The 16,485-nt window shown below is 48.4% G+C and overlaps 1 protein-coding gene across 1 annotated transcript in view; it reads right to left on the reverse strand.

The window, feature by feature from the left end:
- Positions 1–36: 36 nt before the first annotated feature.
- The window catches only part of CCDC134 (coiled-coil domain containing 134), a 19,041-nt gene continuing 2,592 nt past the window's right edge, over positions 37–16,485 (reverse strand). Inside the window, exons 2-7 of the mRNA XM_012638018.1 lie at positions 12,449–12,567; positions 11,290–11,411; positions 10,996–11,080; positions 8,633–8,814; positions 8,262–8,333; positions 37–637 (exon numbers count right to left, since the gene is read on the reverse strand). Coding sequence (XP_012493472.1) covers positions 512–637; positions 8,262–8,333; positions 8,633–8,814; positions 10,996–11,080; positions 11,290–11,411; positions 12,449–12,551 — 690 coding nt within the window. The 5' untranslated portion in view covers positions 12,552–12,567 and the 3' untranslated portion in view covers positions 37–511. The remainder of the gene's footprint in view (positions 638–8,261; positions 8,334–8,632; positions 8,815–10,995; positions 11,081–11,289; positions 11,412–12,448; positions 12,568–16,485) is intronic.

The following is a 16,485-nucleotide window of genomic DNA, read 5'->3' on the forward strand; positions in this document are numbered from 1 at the left end:
GGGACGCTGGTCCCCTCAGTCCCCTCACCAGCCTCAGTCAGTCCAAAGGGTTTGCTGGCTTTTATTATCTCTGTAGAGGGACTGGGACCTGTGCTGGGCAGCTCAGTGACAAGTGGGGCCAGCAGCAGGGGTGGTACCTTCACCCATGGCTCAGAACCTGGCTCTGCTGCTTCCCCACAAAGGGTGGCAGCCAGCCGGCCAGTGGTCCTAACCCACCAGGAAGGTCCAGGCCAGGATCCCCTCCACCCAACCCCAGCAGTCTCCACAGGGTCGTGTCTGCGGCACAGTGTCCTCTGAAGGCCCCTAGGAGGAAATCCAGCTCTCTTAGGTTCAGTCCCTTCAGCTGGGCTCAGACCTGGCTCCAGGGGGCAGAGCAAATGTGGCCTCCATGTCTGGAAGTGGCTGGCGCTCACCACCACAGCTGCTGCTGCTGCACCACGGCCACCCCGCCGCCTCCTCTTCCTCCTGACTGGCACCTCCTGGTGCCCTTGAGCCCAGAGCCGCTCCAAGGCTACAACTCAGACTGGGATCTCGAGATCCTTGGGCCTTTTCGGATCTCTTTCCGCTTCTCCTCTTTTTTCCGACGTTTCTCTTCTTCTCTCAGGGCCTTCTGGAAAGGGTCGGTGCCGGGAATGAACTGAGGGGAAGAAAAGAACGGTCTGATTTAGTTTGCCAGCAGCAAAGCGTCTGTTCTGAACTAGGCTGCTGGTGGGTTATGGGGACAGCAAGGTTGCTTGGACACAGGCCTTCCTCTAGACATGGAGCTAGTTAAATGGGCTTGGGGGAAAATGCTGAGTGGGTCTTGAAAGATAAGCAAGAGTTTGCCAAGCAAACAGGGTAAGGGAAGAGACAGGCATTCCAGGCAGAGGGACAGATGCTGAGGCGTAAAGAGGCAGCCCTGCCCTAGGAAGCACGGCCTCCTGCAGGGCTGCAGCCTGCCCTGCTACAGGTGGCGTGTCCTCTAGACTCCTCCAAGGTGAAGGGGCAGAGGGGCTGAGACCACCACAGACCCCAGGAGCCCCACCTGCCATGCCCTTTGCTGCAGCTGCGGGGGAGGCCAGCAAGAGTCACGGACAATAGGCAGGCTGCCACTTGTGAATAATTCGCAGTCTCTGGGAGGAGCCCAGGCGGGCATAGGTGTATCAGAGGTCAAACTGGCAGGCCTGAGCAAGAGGTGGGACAAAGAGATGAGAACACAGAGTGAGCAGGGGTGGCAGGGGTGAGGACTCTGGGGGGAGAGGCGGCATTCTCCAGCTGCAGTCCCAGGCCTTTTGCTCTCCTAACCCACAGCTTCTGTTAGCCTATGTGGCCAGTTACCCCTCAAACTGGCATCCGCATATCTAAACAACTGACACCTCCTTTAGGATGTCCCATATGCACCCCAAACTCAGCATGGTTCAATCTCCCCAAAGCCCAGTTCCCCTCCAGAGTCTCCATCTTGATGAGCAGTGGTGCCCCATACTCCTGTCTAGGAGAGAAGGGCAGAGGGAGGAGTCCCCAGCCCCAGCTGGCATGCCCTCTCCCTCCACACGGAGTCCGTCACCAGGGCCTGGCTCATTTCAAATCCTAAGTCTCTCTCAAAGCCGCCTACTTCTCTCTGTCTACCCCCATCACCGCCTCCCCCTCTGCATGACTCTAGGAGCCTCCCAAGGTCTCTCCACATCCACTTTGGTTCCTCTCAAGCCATTCTCCTTACTGCAGTTAGAACTTTTCAAAACACAAATCTGGTCATGTCACCCTCCAGCTTCCAACCCTTCCATGGTTCTCCATGACTCTCAGGACAAAGTTCTACCCAGTCCATCTGCAGGACCCCCCTGCCCACCTCTCCGTTCCTGCCTCGCCCTCCCCACCTTTCTGCTCTTGGATTCCCAGTTCCCGCCCACTTCAGGCCTTTGCACATGCTGTGGCCTAGGTCCAGAATGCACTTTCCAGCCCCCGCCCCTCTGCCACACATTAGGTACGGCTCAGCTGTCACTGCTCTGACTCCCAGCCAGGCCGGCCTCCTCTGTGGGGGGCTCGCTCTCTCTCAACTTTGTGCTAATTCCTTCTCAGTGCTTCACCCTGTGATCACCCCCAAGACAGCACCTGTGACAGGAGGATCGCCATCAGGTGTTGCTCACCATAAGCCCTTAGCTTAGTCCATCTGACTTCTCGAGAGCACCTAGTATGTTTTATTAAAAGACTGAGCCATGTTAGAATATGAAATACAGTACAGCAGGTCCTCCAACAACATGGTTTCATTCAAGTTCGTGTCACTATCATGTTGATGAGAAAAAAAAATCAATTCCTGGCTGCGGCCACTATCTGTGGGGAGTTTGCACGTTCTCCCGTCTGCGCGGGTTTTCTCTGGGTACTCGTTTCCTCCCACATCCCAAAGATGTGTTTATAGATTCCCTGGCATGTCTACACCGTCCCAGTCTGAGTGTCTGTGTGTGCGTGTGTGCTGTGTGAACGTGCCCTGTGATGGGATGGCGTCCTGTCCACGGTTGGTTCCCCCCTCGTGCTCTGAGCTGCTGGGAAAGGCTCTGGCCACTCGTGACCCTGAACCGGAATAATTTGGTAAATAATTATCTTAATTTGCTTTTATTAATCTGTCTTAAATGTATGTATAGTTCACATTTATTTCGGTGTTTAACATCCTAAGTGTTTTGGTCTTTATTTAGAAGTTTTTATGACCAGAAATATGCTGTAGGAACTTAACTCTTGTTTATATCAATTAGCCTACAGAAAAATTGGTTTTATTACACATTGTTTCGCTTAAAGGCACAGTTTCCAAGAACCTATGAACAACATTAAATGAGGACTTACTGTGCCCAAAAGTCAGATAGTTATGTTGCAGACATGCTTTTATTTGTTCTTAGGGCAAATGTGACAAATGTTTGATCAAAGTAGACATTAAAAACAAACCAAGAGCTCCACCTTGTGGAGTAATCTACCTGCCAGTTTAGATTGAGTCATGTCTCTATAAAATAGGAGAAATCACAGATGTGTGGCCCAGAGAGGGTAAGTCACAAAGCACTAGGCCCAACTGGGACCCATACCCCCAGGCCCCCCACTTCCCTGCCCAGTGCTTCCCCCACCACACTCTGCTCCTGTCTCCATGAGTAAATCCTGATCCACTGAAGAAGGTGAGCTGGGAGACCACTCAGGCCACAGAGGACCCCACTCTCTGACTCTGGCTAGGGAAGGGCAGCTCAAGAGATCTCAGCCCCTCCAGCCTCAGCTGGCCCAACCCAAACCTAGTTGGCTCAGAAGAGAAACATGCCCGTTCTTTCCCTGCTCCCTTCCCCACCTAAGCCTGGCAATGCCTATTCATCCCTCAAGTCTAGCTTAGATGTCTCCTCCAGGAAGTCGTCCCTGGCCATCCTCAATCGTACCTGACTGGCCTGGGTCAGGTCATCATGCTGATGGTCAACACAGCACAGAGGTCAAGAGCATGGCTCAGGAGGCAGACCGCCTGCATTTGAATCCTGGCTCCATCACTCACCAGCTCTGCTGTTGCCACCCTGGTTCAAGCCACCATCGACTCCCAAAAAGATGAGCCCAGCAGCATCCTCACCTGTGCCCCTGCTTCCACCCTGGCCCCACCATGCTCCTCATGGCAGCCAGGTGATCCTTTTAAAGTGCTAAGCCAGAGCCCCTCAGCCTGCTCTCGCGGTCTCTCACAGCAAACACCAAGCCCTTGCAAAGACCTCGGAGGGTCTCAGGATCTGGCCTACAACTCTGCCCTCTTCTTCTCACCACCCGCTCCACCCCCTGCCATTTGCTCCCAATTCAGAGCCTGTGCACTTGCTGCTCCTTCAGCCTGAAATGTTCTTCCCTGGGGTACACAGCTAGCTCCCTCGCTCCTTCAGATCTCTTCAGTAAAACTGTGTCCAAGCCACGTGAAACAGCAACTGTACTCCCACCTTACTGGGCATTCCTTAACCACATTCTCCTGCTTTTTTTCTCCACTGCCTATGTTACCACCTACCATTTCATGTTTTGTTTTGTTTTTTTTTTTGAGACAGAGTCTCACTCTGTTGCCCAGGCTAGAGTGCCGTGGCGTCAGCCTAGCTCACAGCAACCTCAAACTCCTGGGCTCAAGCAATCCTACTGCCTCAGCCTCCCAAGTAGCTGGGACTACAGGCATGCACCACCATGCCCGGCTAATTTTTTCTATATATATATATTTTTTTCAGTTGTTCAGATCATTTCTTTCTATTTTTTAGTAGAGACGGGGGTCTCACTCTTGCTCAGGCTGGTCTCAAACTCCTGCCCTTGAGCGAACCACCCACCTCAGCCTCCCAGAGTGCTAGGATTACAGGCGTGAGCCACTGTGCCCGGCCCATATTATGTTTTTTAATTGACCCTCTGTCTTCCCAGTTAGAATGCCACTCCCAGGAGAGCAGGGCAAGACTGTTTCCCCAGGGGCTGGGATTCAACAAGCTTGTCCCTGTGCCTGAAAGGCCCTCCCTCCGCTGGTCCACCAGCAACTTACTCATCTCATAGCCTCCTCCGCCTACCTGCTGAGACTGGGCTAGGCTCCCCCTCAGGGGTCCCATAGCTCACTATGCTTCCCTCCTCCACTGGGACAGTGATCACGCTGGATTGGGACTGTATTTTCCTGCTGCTTCCCCCATCAGACTGTGAGCATCTGAAGAGCAGGGACAGGGCCAGCCCCCAGGACACAGCCTGATTACAAGTTGGCTCTAGTTATGGCTCCTACAGAAGTAGAAAAGGACTTCCAGAATACTCACCAGCATGGACAGAGTGTATGAGAGGAGCTGAACAAACCTGGGGCTGCTGCTACTGGACAGGTCCACACTGGATATCAAAAAATGACTAAATCTCAGAATTGACCCCCGACAATGAGAGGTAAAGAAAGTACACTGCTGCTATGGGTATGTCCAAGTAGAGCACATTATGATGAAACTAGATTCAATTTGTCCTGGCATCCATTCTCTCTGTGGCCCATGTTCTCACCCTCCTCCTATGTAAAGCATGCATGACCTGCAGGTTGAGAAGAGCCAGCATCACAGAAAAAAACCTTCTCCATGGGCGACCCCTTCTTGGGAAAGGCAACCTGCCATGGCCTTGAGTGTCCCCCAGGTTTTCTTGCTGTGTATACCAAGAATGCAAAGCCCTGACTGTTCTTGACCTGGGCCATTTATCAGGGTTATGATTGCAGCAAGCAAACTTAAAGGATGTGTCATCGCAGTTCTGCATGAAGGAGTAGCAGCTACCCCAGTGGGGAAAACTATATCTCCCATTCAGCCACATAAAGCAAACCCACTGGCTCAACATGGCCCTTGATTCAGAGGTTTCCCTAAATATTCAGGCCTGTAGTTCATCTAAGTTAAAGCTAATGGTGTTGTAGAGAAAAGAGTTAACATAGTCAGCCTGGCAGCTACCCTTTGAAAGACAAGCTTCCAAGGTTAGCCCTAGCCTGGTGTCTGGGAACTTGCATTTCAGGAGGGCTCCCACCACCCTAACTGATAAGAGTGGCTCACTGTGCCTAACTGTGCAAACAGTATGGTTTATGCTAAATACCTGCTTTCACTCTGGGAGTTTGCAATTTTGGTACAAGTTAGGTAGAAAGTGCCCACATGACCAGCTCCCAATGAAATCCAGGGCATTAGGTCTCTAAAGAACTTGGCTAGTATACAGCATTTTACACATGTTGTCTCAGTTAGTTCCTGGGGGGATTAAGCACATACCATGTGACTCTACTGGAGAAGACTCTAGAAGCTGTGCCTGGTTTCTCCAGACTTTGTCCTCTGCATCTTTTCCCTTGGCTGATTTTGCTTTGTATCCTTTCTCTGTAGTAAACCACAGCCATGAATGCGACTGTATACTGAGTCCTGTGAATCCTCCTAGTGAGACATGAAACCTGGCAATGGTTTTGGGAACACAGGTATCTATGGGCAGCAGCAGCCATTCAGCCCCAGTGACAATGCTGGAAGACTAACTGCCATAGAGGCCGGTTAGATAATGACCTGAATTAAACACCATCACACTTGCCTAGATGACACTTCTAACAACCAGGCATGTTATATTCCTCCTGCTCACTGTTGTTGGTGTCCTAGCCACCCAAAGACTACAAACTGGCCGATCAAAGATACCCACCTCTCTTTGGGGCCAATGGAAACAAATTGTGGCTGCAAACCAGACAGTATGGATCACTCATTTAGATGTCCGTAGTAAGGCTCATTCTCTGATGAGACCAACTGGAATCAAATTGCTGATCAAGCCCACGCCATCCGCATCATCGCCATCGCCACCTAAGTGTATCATTGCACTAGACATGGCAACACACCCACCACCAAGGACTGGCACAGAGCAGAGGACTCAGTATTTCTGGTTCCACTACCGGAGCCTCTGGGTGGAGCGGCATGGCCCAAGACCATGAGGATTGCGACCACTTGGTCGAGTATACTGTTTGCTGATCTCCTTGCAGTGGCCCATGTGGGCAAAGACAGGTGACATAACAGGTCTCTATAAATCCATAAAAATGCCCTGGTCCCACTTACACCTGACACTTCTGAATGAAAGGTCCAGGTGAGAGTAGGAAATGACTGGAGAAAAAGTGAAATTATTGGTAATGGGATGAAACACACAGATTTTGTAGCAATAATCCTGGCACCTGGACAGGGAACACCTTAGATCCCAGAAAGTGTGGAGAACAATCAGTGTTCTCTTTGTCCTTAGACCCAGCACCGCCACTTGGCAAAACAATCCTAGGATCTGCCTAAGCCTTGATGGCAGCTGCAGCTGTCAATGTGGCCAGCTGCTGGGTGTGTCAATCCGTCAGGATAGGAAAACTCACAAGGACGCATCAGTAGTGAACTATTTTGCTGTGCCTAACAACATAAAAGGTGGGTCCCGACAGCGGCCCTGTGCACATGGGCCAGCACAACTTGTTTCAATCTGACTGATATAAATTCATCAGCTTCTCCTGTTGCCTGAGTAGCCTTGGATTATGCCATGTAGGGCAACTGAGGCTGAAGCTCAGGGCTCAGCCAAAAATTGTTAATTTGGTGACCCAAATTAAGTGCAACACGTGGGAGAGAATAGGCCATGGGATGTCTCCCGGTGAGGGATGAGGGCTGCTTGGGCCCATCTATTCCCCTCATAATTAGTGGCAATGACATCAAAGATCGTTTGGTCAATCTAAACTTTCTTATGTAGGTGGTAACAGATAACAGATTGGTAGTCAGATTAACCAGTCTGAATAGCATATTCACGTGAAAATTTGAGTTAAACCAAGTAGGCTGTTGGGGCAGGCAATCTGCCATGGCCCTGAGCATCCCTGCATGTTCTTGCTGGGTAAACCAAAAAGGCAAAGCCCACTCTTTACCTGGGCCGTATCTCAGGACTGTGTTCATAGCAAGCCACCTTGAAGGCTGAGGTAATGTCTCCCCCCAAACAAAGAGCAAGTTTGCTTCTGTTCATTCTAAAAATGGTGAATTTCCCAAGCTCAGTGGTTTCCAGCTGTGATGCAAACAAACCCGCTACACGCATAGCATCCACCTGGGCCCCACTGTGTTGCCCCTGTGGGACTTGGGCAGCAAGGCAAACCAACACAAGTAGACCATCAGTCCAGCTACCACTTTTGTTGTAATGAAGTCTGATGTCTCTGACCTGTGTCCGTGTCTATGAAACAGTAGCAGGATGGCTTGAGGGCCTGTAAGCATTGTAAAATCCTAGAGCCCTCACAGACCAAACACTCCCCACCCCCTGACACACACCAGGGGCCAGCCTGTGATTTGACAAGGCCAGACCTCCAGCCACCATGCAGCCCTTTCTTCCTGCTCTGCCACCTCTGATCCCTGCCTCCCTCTACTGTAAGTGTCCCCATCTTTCATCCCGAACTGCAGCCTCTAGCCCTCAGAGCCCACCTCAGCCCCCTAGAATGAGAGTATATGCAAGAGTGCAGGATAGAAGCCCAGAAGGTGCTCAGACACTCAAGGGCAGGGAAGAGAGTGGACTGACCTCGCCAGGCTGTCCTGACATTCCCTTGAAGCGAGGTGCCTATTCTGTGCTGGGACTGGTGTGTTCACTGCCTCGTTACTGCTGACTCTATACCCCTTGTATAGACAGGGAGCCTGAGGCTAAGTCAAGGAGCAGTGACTTGCCCCAAAGGCTCCAGTGAGTGAGTGATGGTTTCTGGCCCCAGACCCAGGCATGTCTGGCTCCAAGCCCAAAGCCACCCAAGGCCTCCAGCCTCCTGTGGCCCAGCAGAGACAAAGCAGACACAGACATAGACCCCGGCAGCTCACCTCTGTGCGATCTATTTTAAATGGGTTCTGGAAGTCGGAATCTTTCTCACTGATCCCCAGCTCCTGGGACATCTGCAGATGAGGAAAAGCTGGTCATCTCCTGCCTTCTCCCGCCTCACCAGAGAGCCACTCCCTCCATGCTGGGCCCCAGGCCCCAGGCTTGGGCAGATGTGGGCCAGGGGATGACCCCAAGGGACCCAGGTCAGCACAGAGCCTCTTGAAATGGGGCCTCTATGGTCCAAAGTGCCCTGAAGCTCAACAAAGAAAACACAAACAAGCACTGACGTTCAGGCCCAACTGAAGGCAAATGTGAGGCTCCCAGCCCACCACCAGACAGAGGGCTCCTGGAACTCCTAAGCCCTGGTCCTTACCAGGCTGAGGATGGGCGAGTGGGGTCCCTGGTCAAAGACGCCCGTCTGGTTGCAGAAGCTGATGCCCCAGCGGATAAGGAGGTTCCAGTTGGAGTTGTGGTCAAAGTAATGGTGCACAATCCTTGGGAAGCGCAGTACCACATCGCCGAAGAAGGCCGTGTTCTCCACCACGTGGGAGAAAGCTGGTGAGAGGACCCTGATGAGTGGCCAGGGCAGATGCCCAGCCTCTGGCCTCCTCCAGAGAATAGAGGCACCCACCAAACCCACTAAACAGAGAAGGGAACAGCACCCACTGACCACAGGCTGCTGATCACATGTGCAGCGTGAGCTAAGGGCCTTATGTCTACCAGCTCACTGAATCCTCATAACTACTTTTAGAGGGATGTGCGGCTGCTGTTCCATTTCACAGATGGGAAACTGAGACTCTAGTGACTGGCAAATCTGAGCTGTAAATGCAGGTCTGCCTATCCAAAGGCACACTTTGCTGCTTAGCTTCCTTTGCTGGGGGATCAGAGGAGTTACGTGTTGTTTCACACCGGGATGCTGATGTATCCCATGAGCCTTTGCTGGACTACCCAGACCTGGTATCCAAATGTGCAGACTGGGCTCAACAGAGCCAGAGTGTCTGTGAGGGGCCAGGTCTGTCAGGTCTGTTAGAAAATCAAGCCAGGGTTTTTCTTTGATCTTTTTTCTATTTTATTTCATTTTAAGTGCTTCTTAAGTTCTTATTTTGAAATGATTTTAGACCTACAGAATACAACACAAAATTCCTTGACTCGGCTTCCTCTAATGTTATCATTTTATACAACCAAACTGGGAAATTAACAGCAATCTAATACTATTAACCAATCTACAGATCTTATTGGAACTTCTTCAGTTTTCCCACTAATGTGTTTCTGCTGGTCAACTGGTCAGTGTAGACTGAGCTTTGTCGGTGTGTTGTAGGAAAGCAGCCTGTTGCATGGCAAGAGTGACGTCATCGAGAAGCAAAAACGCCATGATGACTAATGTCTGACCCCTGCATAACAAGGTCAATTCTGCACAAGGCAATGCTTATAACATAGATAACCCCTCGTAAAGATGCTCATCTAACCTCCCAGTGGTCACAAGCTTCACAAGAATGTCTCACGTGTGACCAGCTACACGTTTTACCAAAAAAGCTTGCTATATAAAGGATAGTTTCTGGAGACCGGGTGTGGAGATCCACTGCTCCATGGCTGCCTGAGATATTGCTTCTGTTCGTAAGTCCCTATTAAACATTTCTTTCTGAGAAACTGGATTTGTCAGCCTCTTTCTTTGGCCTCTCAGCTCCCTCAGCCTTTGGGGGTAGGTTTGCAAATACCTGCTCACCACGGAACATGTGCTCATCATGGTAGCAAGTCCCCCAGACCCAGGTTAACATGAAGATGTAACTATACACACTAACTGTATACACAGCTCCAGAGGCAGCCCCTACTGGAGCCAGCCCTTCAAGGGCCCAGGCAGCCCTCACCAGCACTGGCCAGGCCACCCAGAGAGATTAGCAGACTCCAAAAGATATGTCAGGTTGGGTCCCAGACATGTCAGGAAGGGACCCCTGGGCTTCAGAATAATCTTGAACCTCAAAGAAATCAGGAGTCAGCTTGGTTCAGAGGGAAGAGCCAGAGCAAATCGCTTGTCCTTTTTCATCTGGAAAATGGACAAAACAGCGCCTTCCCCACGGTGGTAGCGGAGATTAGAGTTGATATGTATAAAGTGTCCACCATTCAATATGTGAGGCTGCTGCCATCCTCTCTCAGACAGTGTAATCTAAGAAATGTTAATGTTAAAATGTAGCCAGGTAATGGGGGCAGGATTATCACCCCTGAAGAGAAATTCTTGGAAGAGAATGGAGAGACACAAAACATTCTTTCATCTTATTTATATATATTATTCCCACCTTGTCTAAAAAAGGACTTAGGATATTAGAACAGTAGCAAAGAGTGCTGGCAACTGCCCCACTGGCTCAACCACTCTGACAAGCCTCAGTTTTTTTTGTCTTTACATGGGAACAACTCTTGCCTTCCCTACCAGAAGGGTCAGGGACCAACTGACCCTGTCCCGGCCTCTGGAGTGGTGGTGCGCAGAGGTTCCTCCTGGTCCCCCTGCCCCAAGCACAGGACAGCACAAGGGAACAACTGTGTCAGAGGCACAGAAACTAGATCTGAAGCCCAGAAAAGCTTGGAGAACCACAGACTAAATGCCCATCCATCTGAGGGGACCACCTGGAAGGTGTCACAAGAGGGTACTTCCAGGGAGAAAAGAGTGACAAGAACAGGAGAGAGTGAGCAGCTAGAGAAGATAAGGGTGGTGGAGAAGAAAGGGTGGGGTGGGGAAGACCATACCATCCTTCAGCTTCTCATCCTGGGGGAAGGGCCCATCTGGGAGCACATTGGCAGCAATGAGCACTGTCCGGGAGTCCTCCAGCACCTGGGGGAACCCCACCTGGGCTGAGTGGCTTTGCAGAGCCCATGATAGACTGGTCCCATCCCATTTACTTAAACCCCACTTCAACTCTTTTGTGCATGCAGCAACCCCCTCACTGAACACCATCCCCTTAGGGAACTCCTACTGATTGATCCATCAGTGCCCAGATCAAGTACCAGGACTGCTGTGAGCTGCCCCCTGTCTGCACACACCTTAAAGAGCCCCTTGAGCATGACATCAAGGATCTTGTACTGCTGGTGGACATCATTCAGCTGTACCAGGTTCTTCAGTGCCAACAGCTGCTCCCGCCGCTTCACCTCAAACATCTTCTTATCTGGGCAGCATTAAGTTAAGGGGCTGGCACCAACAGCCTCGCCTGGACAACCCAGTAGTTCTGATGAGCAAGTATCTGTAAGAGCCATGGATGCCCATGGCTGGGACCTCCCAGAAAAGGAACAAACTGTCTGAGAAGTATATAGCCCCTGCAATGCATCATTCGTCCAGTTCACACAGAACTCCACACCTCCAGAACCTGGCTCCTGCCTTTCCTTCACTGTGGTCTTCTGCCATCTCTCACAAACATTCACTGTTCCAGAACCTCCACCCCTCTGCTCACGCTGTACCCTCTACCTGGTATGTCCCTCACCTACTGTAGGAGTTTCTACTCTTTCAAGACCTGGTTCAAAATCCACAGCACAGTGTTTCCCCCGACCCCTCCTGGATCCATCAGAGAACTGAGCAGAGTACAGCCGTCATTTGTTGGGAGGCTTTCCCCCCACAGGCCTGTAGACTACTCAAAGCCAAGGACTAGTCCTGACTCATCTTTGTATCCCCAAGGCCTGACCCCAAGGAGGTGGCCCAGTCCAACAGGTAGAGATGAGCCAGTTATCCAGAATTCTTGAGTCTCTGCCCAGGGTCTTGGCCACAAGGTGCTGGCACATGTACAGTCCTTACCAAGCCTCTGCAACCCTAGAGATGTGCCTTGCCATCTCCATTTAACATATGGGGAAACTGAGGCTCAGGAGAGAACTGACATGTTCAAGGTCTGACTAGAAAACCTCACCTTTTCTCCCCTTTTCCCTTTTCCCACCAGTTGGGCCTGCCCATCCCTGGAATCCCTCCAGGCACCAGGGGCCGTTTTCACGGATGACAATTTTTCCATGGATGGCGGGGGATGGTTTTGGGATGATTCAAGCATATTACATTTATTGTGCACTTTATTTCTATTATTATTACATTGTAATATATACTGAAATAATTATACAACTCACCATAGGTTGGGGAGCCCTGCCTCAAGGGGTTTTGGGTATAGACAGACCTCATTTATAGACCCCTCAGAGAAAGCTCATTAACCCCAACCCCAAAGGATACAGATCTCCAGGCTTGGGTCCAGGGAGGTCCTCAAAGTGCCTGTGGCTCCCGTCCCAGAGAGCAGCAGGACAAAGAGGAAGGCCAGGAAGTGAAGAAGGTCCATACCGAAGACCCTGGAGCTAGAAGGGGTAACCCAAAGAAAAGGAGTGAGACCCAGAGGTTGGTGTGATATAAAATGGAGAGTGCAGGTGAACGGCAATTTCCCCTGGACAGCACAGTCTCCAAATACCAAGAACCCAGCTTTGGGAAGCCCTGCAGCTCCAGCCCCTAGCCCAGGGCCTGTGACCAGCAGGCATACACTAAAGACCCATGGGATGGTAGGAGGGAGGAAGGAAGATAAATGTTTGCAACACAGGGATGCTTAGAGCACAGGGGTCAGTGTCCAGAGCTCTGGGCTGAAACCCTGCCCCTGCCCCTGACTGTGGGACCTTGGGCAAATTGCTCAGTCTCTCTGAGCCTCAGCTTCCTCACCTATAAAACCAGGATGAGGAAGTCACCTCCCTGCTGCAAGGAGGGAGATCTGGGTGAGGCACTGTGCCTGGGGAAAGAGAGGAACCCCCATCCTGGCCACCCGCGAAGGTATTCAGTCAAGGATGCCCAAGCAGACAGAGGGGATGTGAAACTTCAGGGGTTTCCTCCTTTCCTGACTTCTGTCATCAGAAAGGAAGAAGGGACGAAGAGTGGGAAGGGAAGCAGGGCAGTCTTGGGGCAGGAGGGATGCTACACACTCACTTTGGAACCACAGGTGCCATGTGCAACACCTGTTCCTATTCAGGCAACACTGCACAATTATTTACTGGGTACTGTGAAAGTTCTTTCGCTGTATCTCTAAGTACGTGATTTGAAGGTCATACATCACTGCCTTCTACTCTATCTCTTTCTCTCCTCGAGAAGGTACATCCTTTTTGCTTGGCTGGAGTATGATAATTCTTTTAATTTTTCCATCAGCTCCTGGAACTTTTTTCTCTGGTTTTAACTTTGCTGTTATAGCCTGACATTGAAATGTTCTGTCTTGAAGGCCTAGGAAAGCAATGTTTTCCTTTAGTGTAATTTGATTCTGTACTTTTTTTTTTTAAATCTCTTTTTTGAGACAGGGTCTCACTCTGTTGCCTAGGCTGGAGTACAGTGGCATGATCATAGCTGACTGTAGCCTTGAATGCCTGGGCTCAAGTGATCCTCCTGCCTCAGCGTCCTGAGTAGTTGAAACTACAGGCACACACCACCACACACTTGGCTACATTTTTTATTTTTATAGAGACAGGGTCTTGCTTTGTTGCACAGGCTGGTCTCGAACTCCCAGCCTCAAGCAATCCTCCCTCCTTTGGCCTCCTAAAATGCAAGGGACTACAGTGTGAGACACCGCGCCTGGCTAACTTTCATTGATGTGTCTGAATTGTTCCATGTAACCAGGAAATTTCTCATGCTTTTACTAAGAGCCATGTATTCCCCTGCTCAAGGTACTAGTTTTCTTGTTTATATTCCTCTATAATATAGTGTACACTCATAACCTTGGACATACTCTTCCTGTGTCTGATTAAATTCAAGTACCTTTTAATCAGGTTCAGCTTCCAGGTTATCTAAACGAGCTTCCCATAAAGGGAAGCAATCACACTGCAGGAGATTGGTTTGTTTGTTTTTTAACCTTTTTGGTAGGTAACTGGTCTAAGAAACAAAGATTTTACATTTTATTAAGATAATTTCCTGTGTTGTCTTTTTTGATTACTTAGGAAACCTGAGCTTTGAAAGAGCTCAGGGTTAAGGGTTAAGTTTTTTTTGTTTTGTTTTATTTTTTTAAAAATGGGGTCTTGCTGTTGCCCAGGTTGGCCTCAAGAAATCCTCCCGAACCTCAGCCTCCCAAGCAGCTGGGACACCTGGCTTTTTGTTTTTTTTCGTCATCCATGCATACTTCTGTGTTGCTTTTGAAGTCTTTGATTATTACTCTGGCTAAGTGAATGACTGACTATTATTTCACAGGACCTGCAATCCTGTTTTGATCAACTGTTTTAAGCCTGTTGGCATCTTTGATGAGCTTCCCCAGTAATGAAATTCTAAATTAAGTTTTTTTTTGACCTAGAATTAACTTTGGGACTTTCCAGTCAGGTCACTGGAGAACCTCAAAGGCTGTATCTCTCATCCTGTAGATATTAAAGGATTAGGCTTATTTGGTACATTGTATGGGAAACATTATCAAATGATAAGTGATGCAAGATCTTCTTTCAATTACATTTATGGGTATGTTATTGATATAAATAGTCCAAAATTGTCATCAGTCATAATTATTATGTTGTTAAAAATAACAAATTGATACATTTCCTTGTCAATTGCTGATTATAGTGAATCCATCAAATTTTTAACCACGGCTATTCTAAGTTTCTGTCATCCACAGTTTGTTTGCTTTTTAGCCTCTAGGAAGTATGGAGAAAATATCATCCACAGTTTTGATTCTTCTCTAAAAGCATTTGCAATCAGATTCATGAAAAAGACTCTAACAAGTAATCCTAAATACAGGTTTCTAATAACTTTAAGATCAATGGACTACACTTGGTCTTAGCCAAAAGGCCAAGAAGTGATGGGATTGATGGACTAAATAAAATTTTTTCAGAACTCTAATGAAGAAACTGACGAATCTGTGAAACCTCTAATCTAGATCAAACAAAACAAATATTAATTACATGAAATTGAACAACTGATAGAGATACTGTTTTTATTTGAAATATGGTTCTTTACTTAAATGTTCTGTTTTCCAGATTTAAGGAAACTTTTTCTCTTAAGCTATCTATAGTTTACAGCAATTTGGTAAAATATACTTTTGTGAACAAAGGTGGAAACATTTACTTTTTCTCCTTACTTGATCCCTCCAAAATTCATGAGTATTCTTATGGCAATATAATTATTTACATAAATTCAATAAGGATTTGCTCTTTATAACAGGCTATAACTAGAAACATTGGTTGTATTACCGTGGCTTTGACTGGAATACGTATTTGAGAATGTGCATAGAAAGCTTGGCTTCGAGGGTCCCCAATCTTACAGTGAGTAAAAATTGTCCCTTCCTGGCAGACCCAGGAACCTTGAGATTATAAGTAAAATCTAAAGTCTGCCTTCATTTTGCTTCCTAGCCTTAAGAGGTTCTTAAATCTGATATTCCTCTGTGAGCAATATAAAGAGAAAACATTACATTCCTAAAGAAAAGCTTTACTATACCTGTTATTAGATTGTAGCTCTGTGCAGTTTTTGAGTTCTTATTATCTACCTGTAGACTGGAATAGATCTTGAATTATTCTAGACTTCTCCGATCCAACTTTCTTCCATAGAATTATTAAAAATGGGAACTGCTCTGTTCCTGAAGCCCTCTAAGCTGAAACTAGATTAATTTTAAGGGATAAGCCTTGAGTCTAATGTATGGGTCACACAGAAAGGTCACCAAACCTCCCAACTGCACAACCAGAGATATTCAAACTGCAAACCAGGATAAGAAGTTGATGGCTTCTCACTGTAGACAGCTTTTTCCAAGATGTCAAAACAAGACTCCATATCATTATGAGACTCTTATCCCTCTCACTGCCTTTCTTCACTTAGCAGGATAATGGCGTAATTGAAATTTCACCATCAGTAGCTTCTGCTGGTAACTTGACAGAACCTGACCTAAGAAAAAGATCCTTTAGTCCCCTAGGGGGTGACTTGGCAACATCCCTAATACAACTGTTGCTTACTCTGCTTTAATTCAACCCAGTCATGGGATACTAGATGATAAATTTGCTCTCTATTATCTACTGGTTAAATAAGGAAACGTCTGTGCTATTGCTATTACTATATGCTGTACCTGGTTAAGCTCCTCTGAAAACATTGAGACCCCATACACAAAATAAGGAAACAGACCTCAGGGTTACAACAGGTCTCACCTAATTCCCCATGGACATTCGATTTATTCAACTGGTTTCCTTTAAGCCTAGGTTTATGGCTCAAAACTATTAGGCAAACTGAGCTTATCATATTACTATTAATTTTACTTCGTATTTTCCTTTTTAAATTTTGCA

This window comes from Propithecus coquereli, unplaced genomic scaffold, assembly GCF_000956105.1.
Source record: "Propithecus coquereli isolate 6110/MARCELLA unplaced genomic scaffold, Pcoq_1.0 Scaffold126, whole genome shotgun sequence".
Taxonomy (NCBI): Eukaryota; Metazoa; Chordata; class Mammalia; order Primates; family Indriidae; genus Propithecus; species Propithecus coquereli.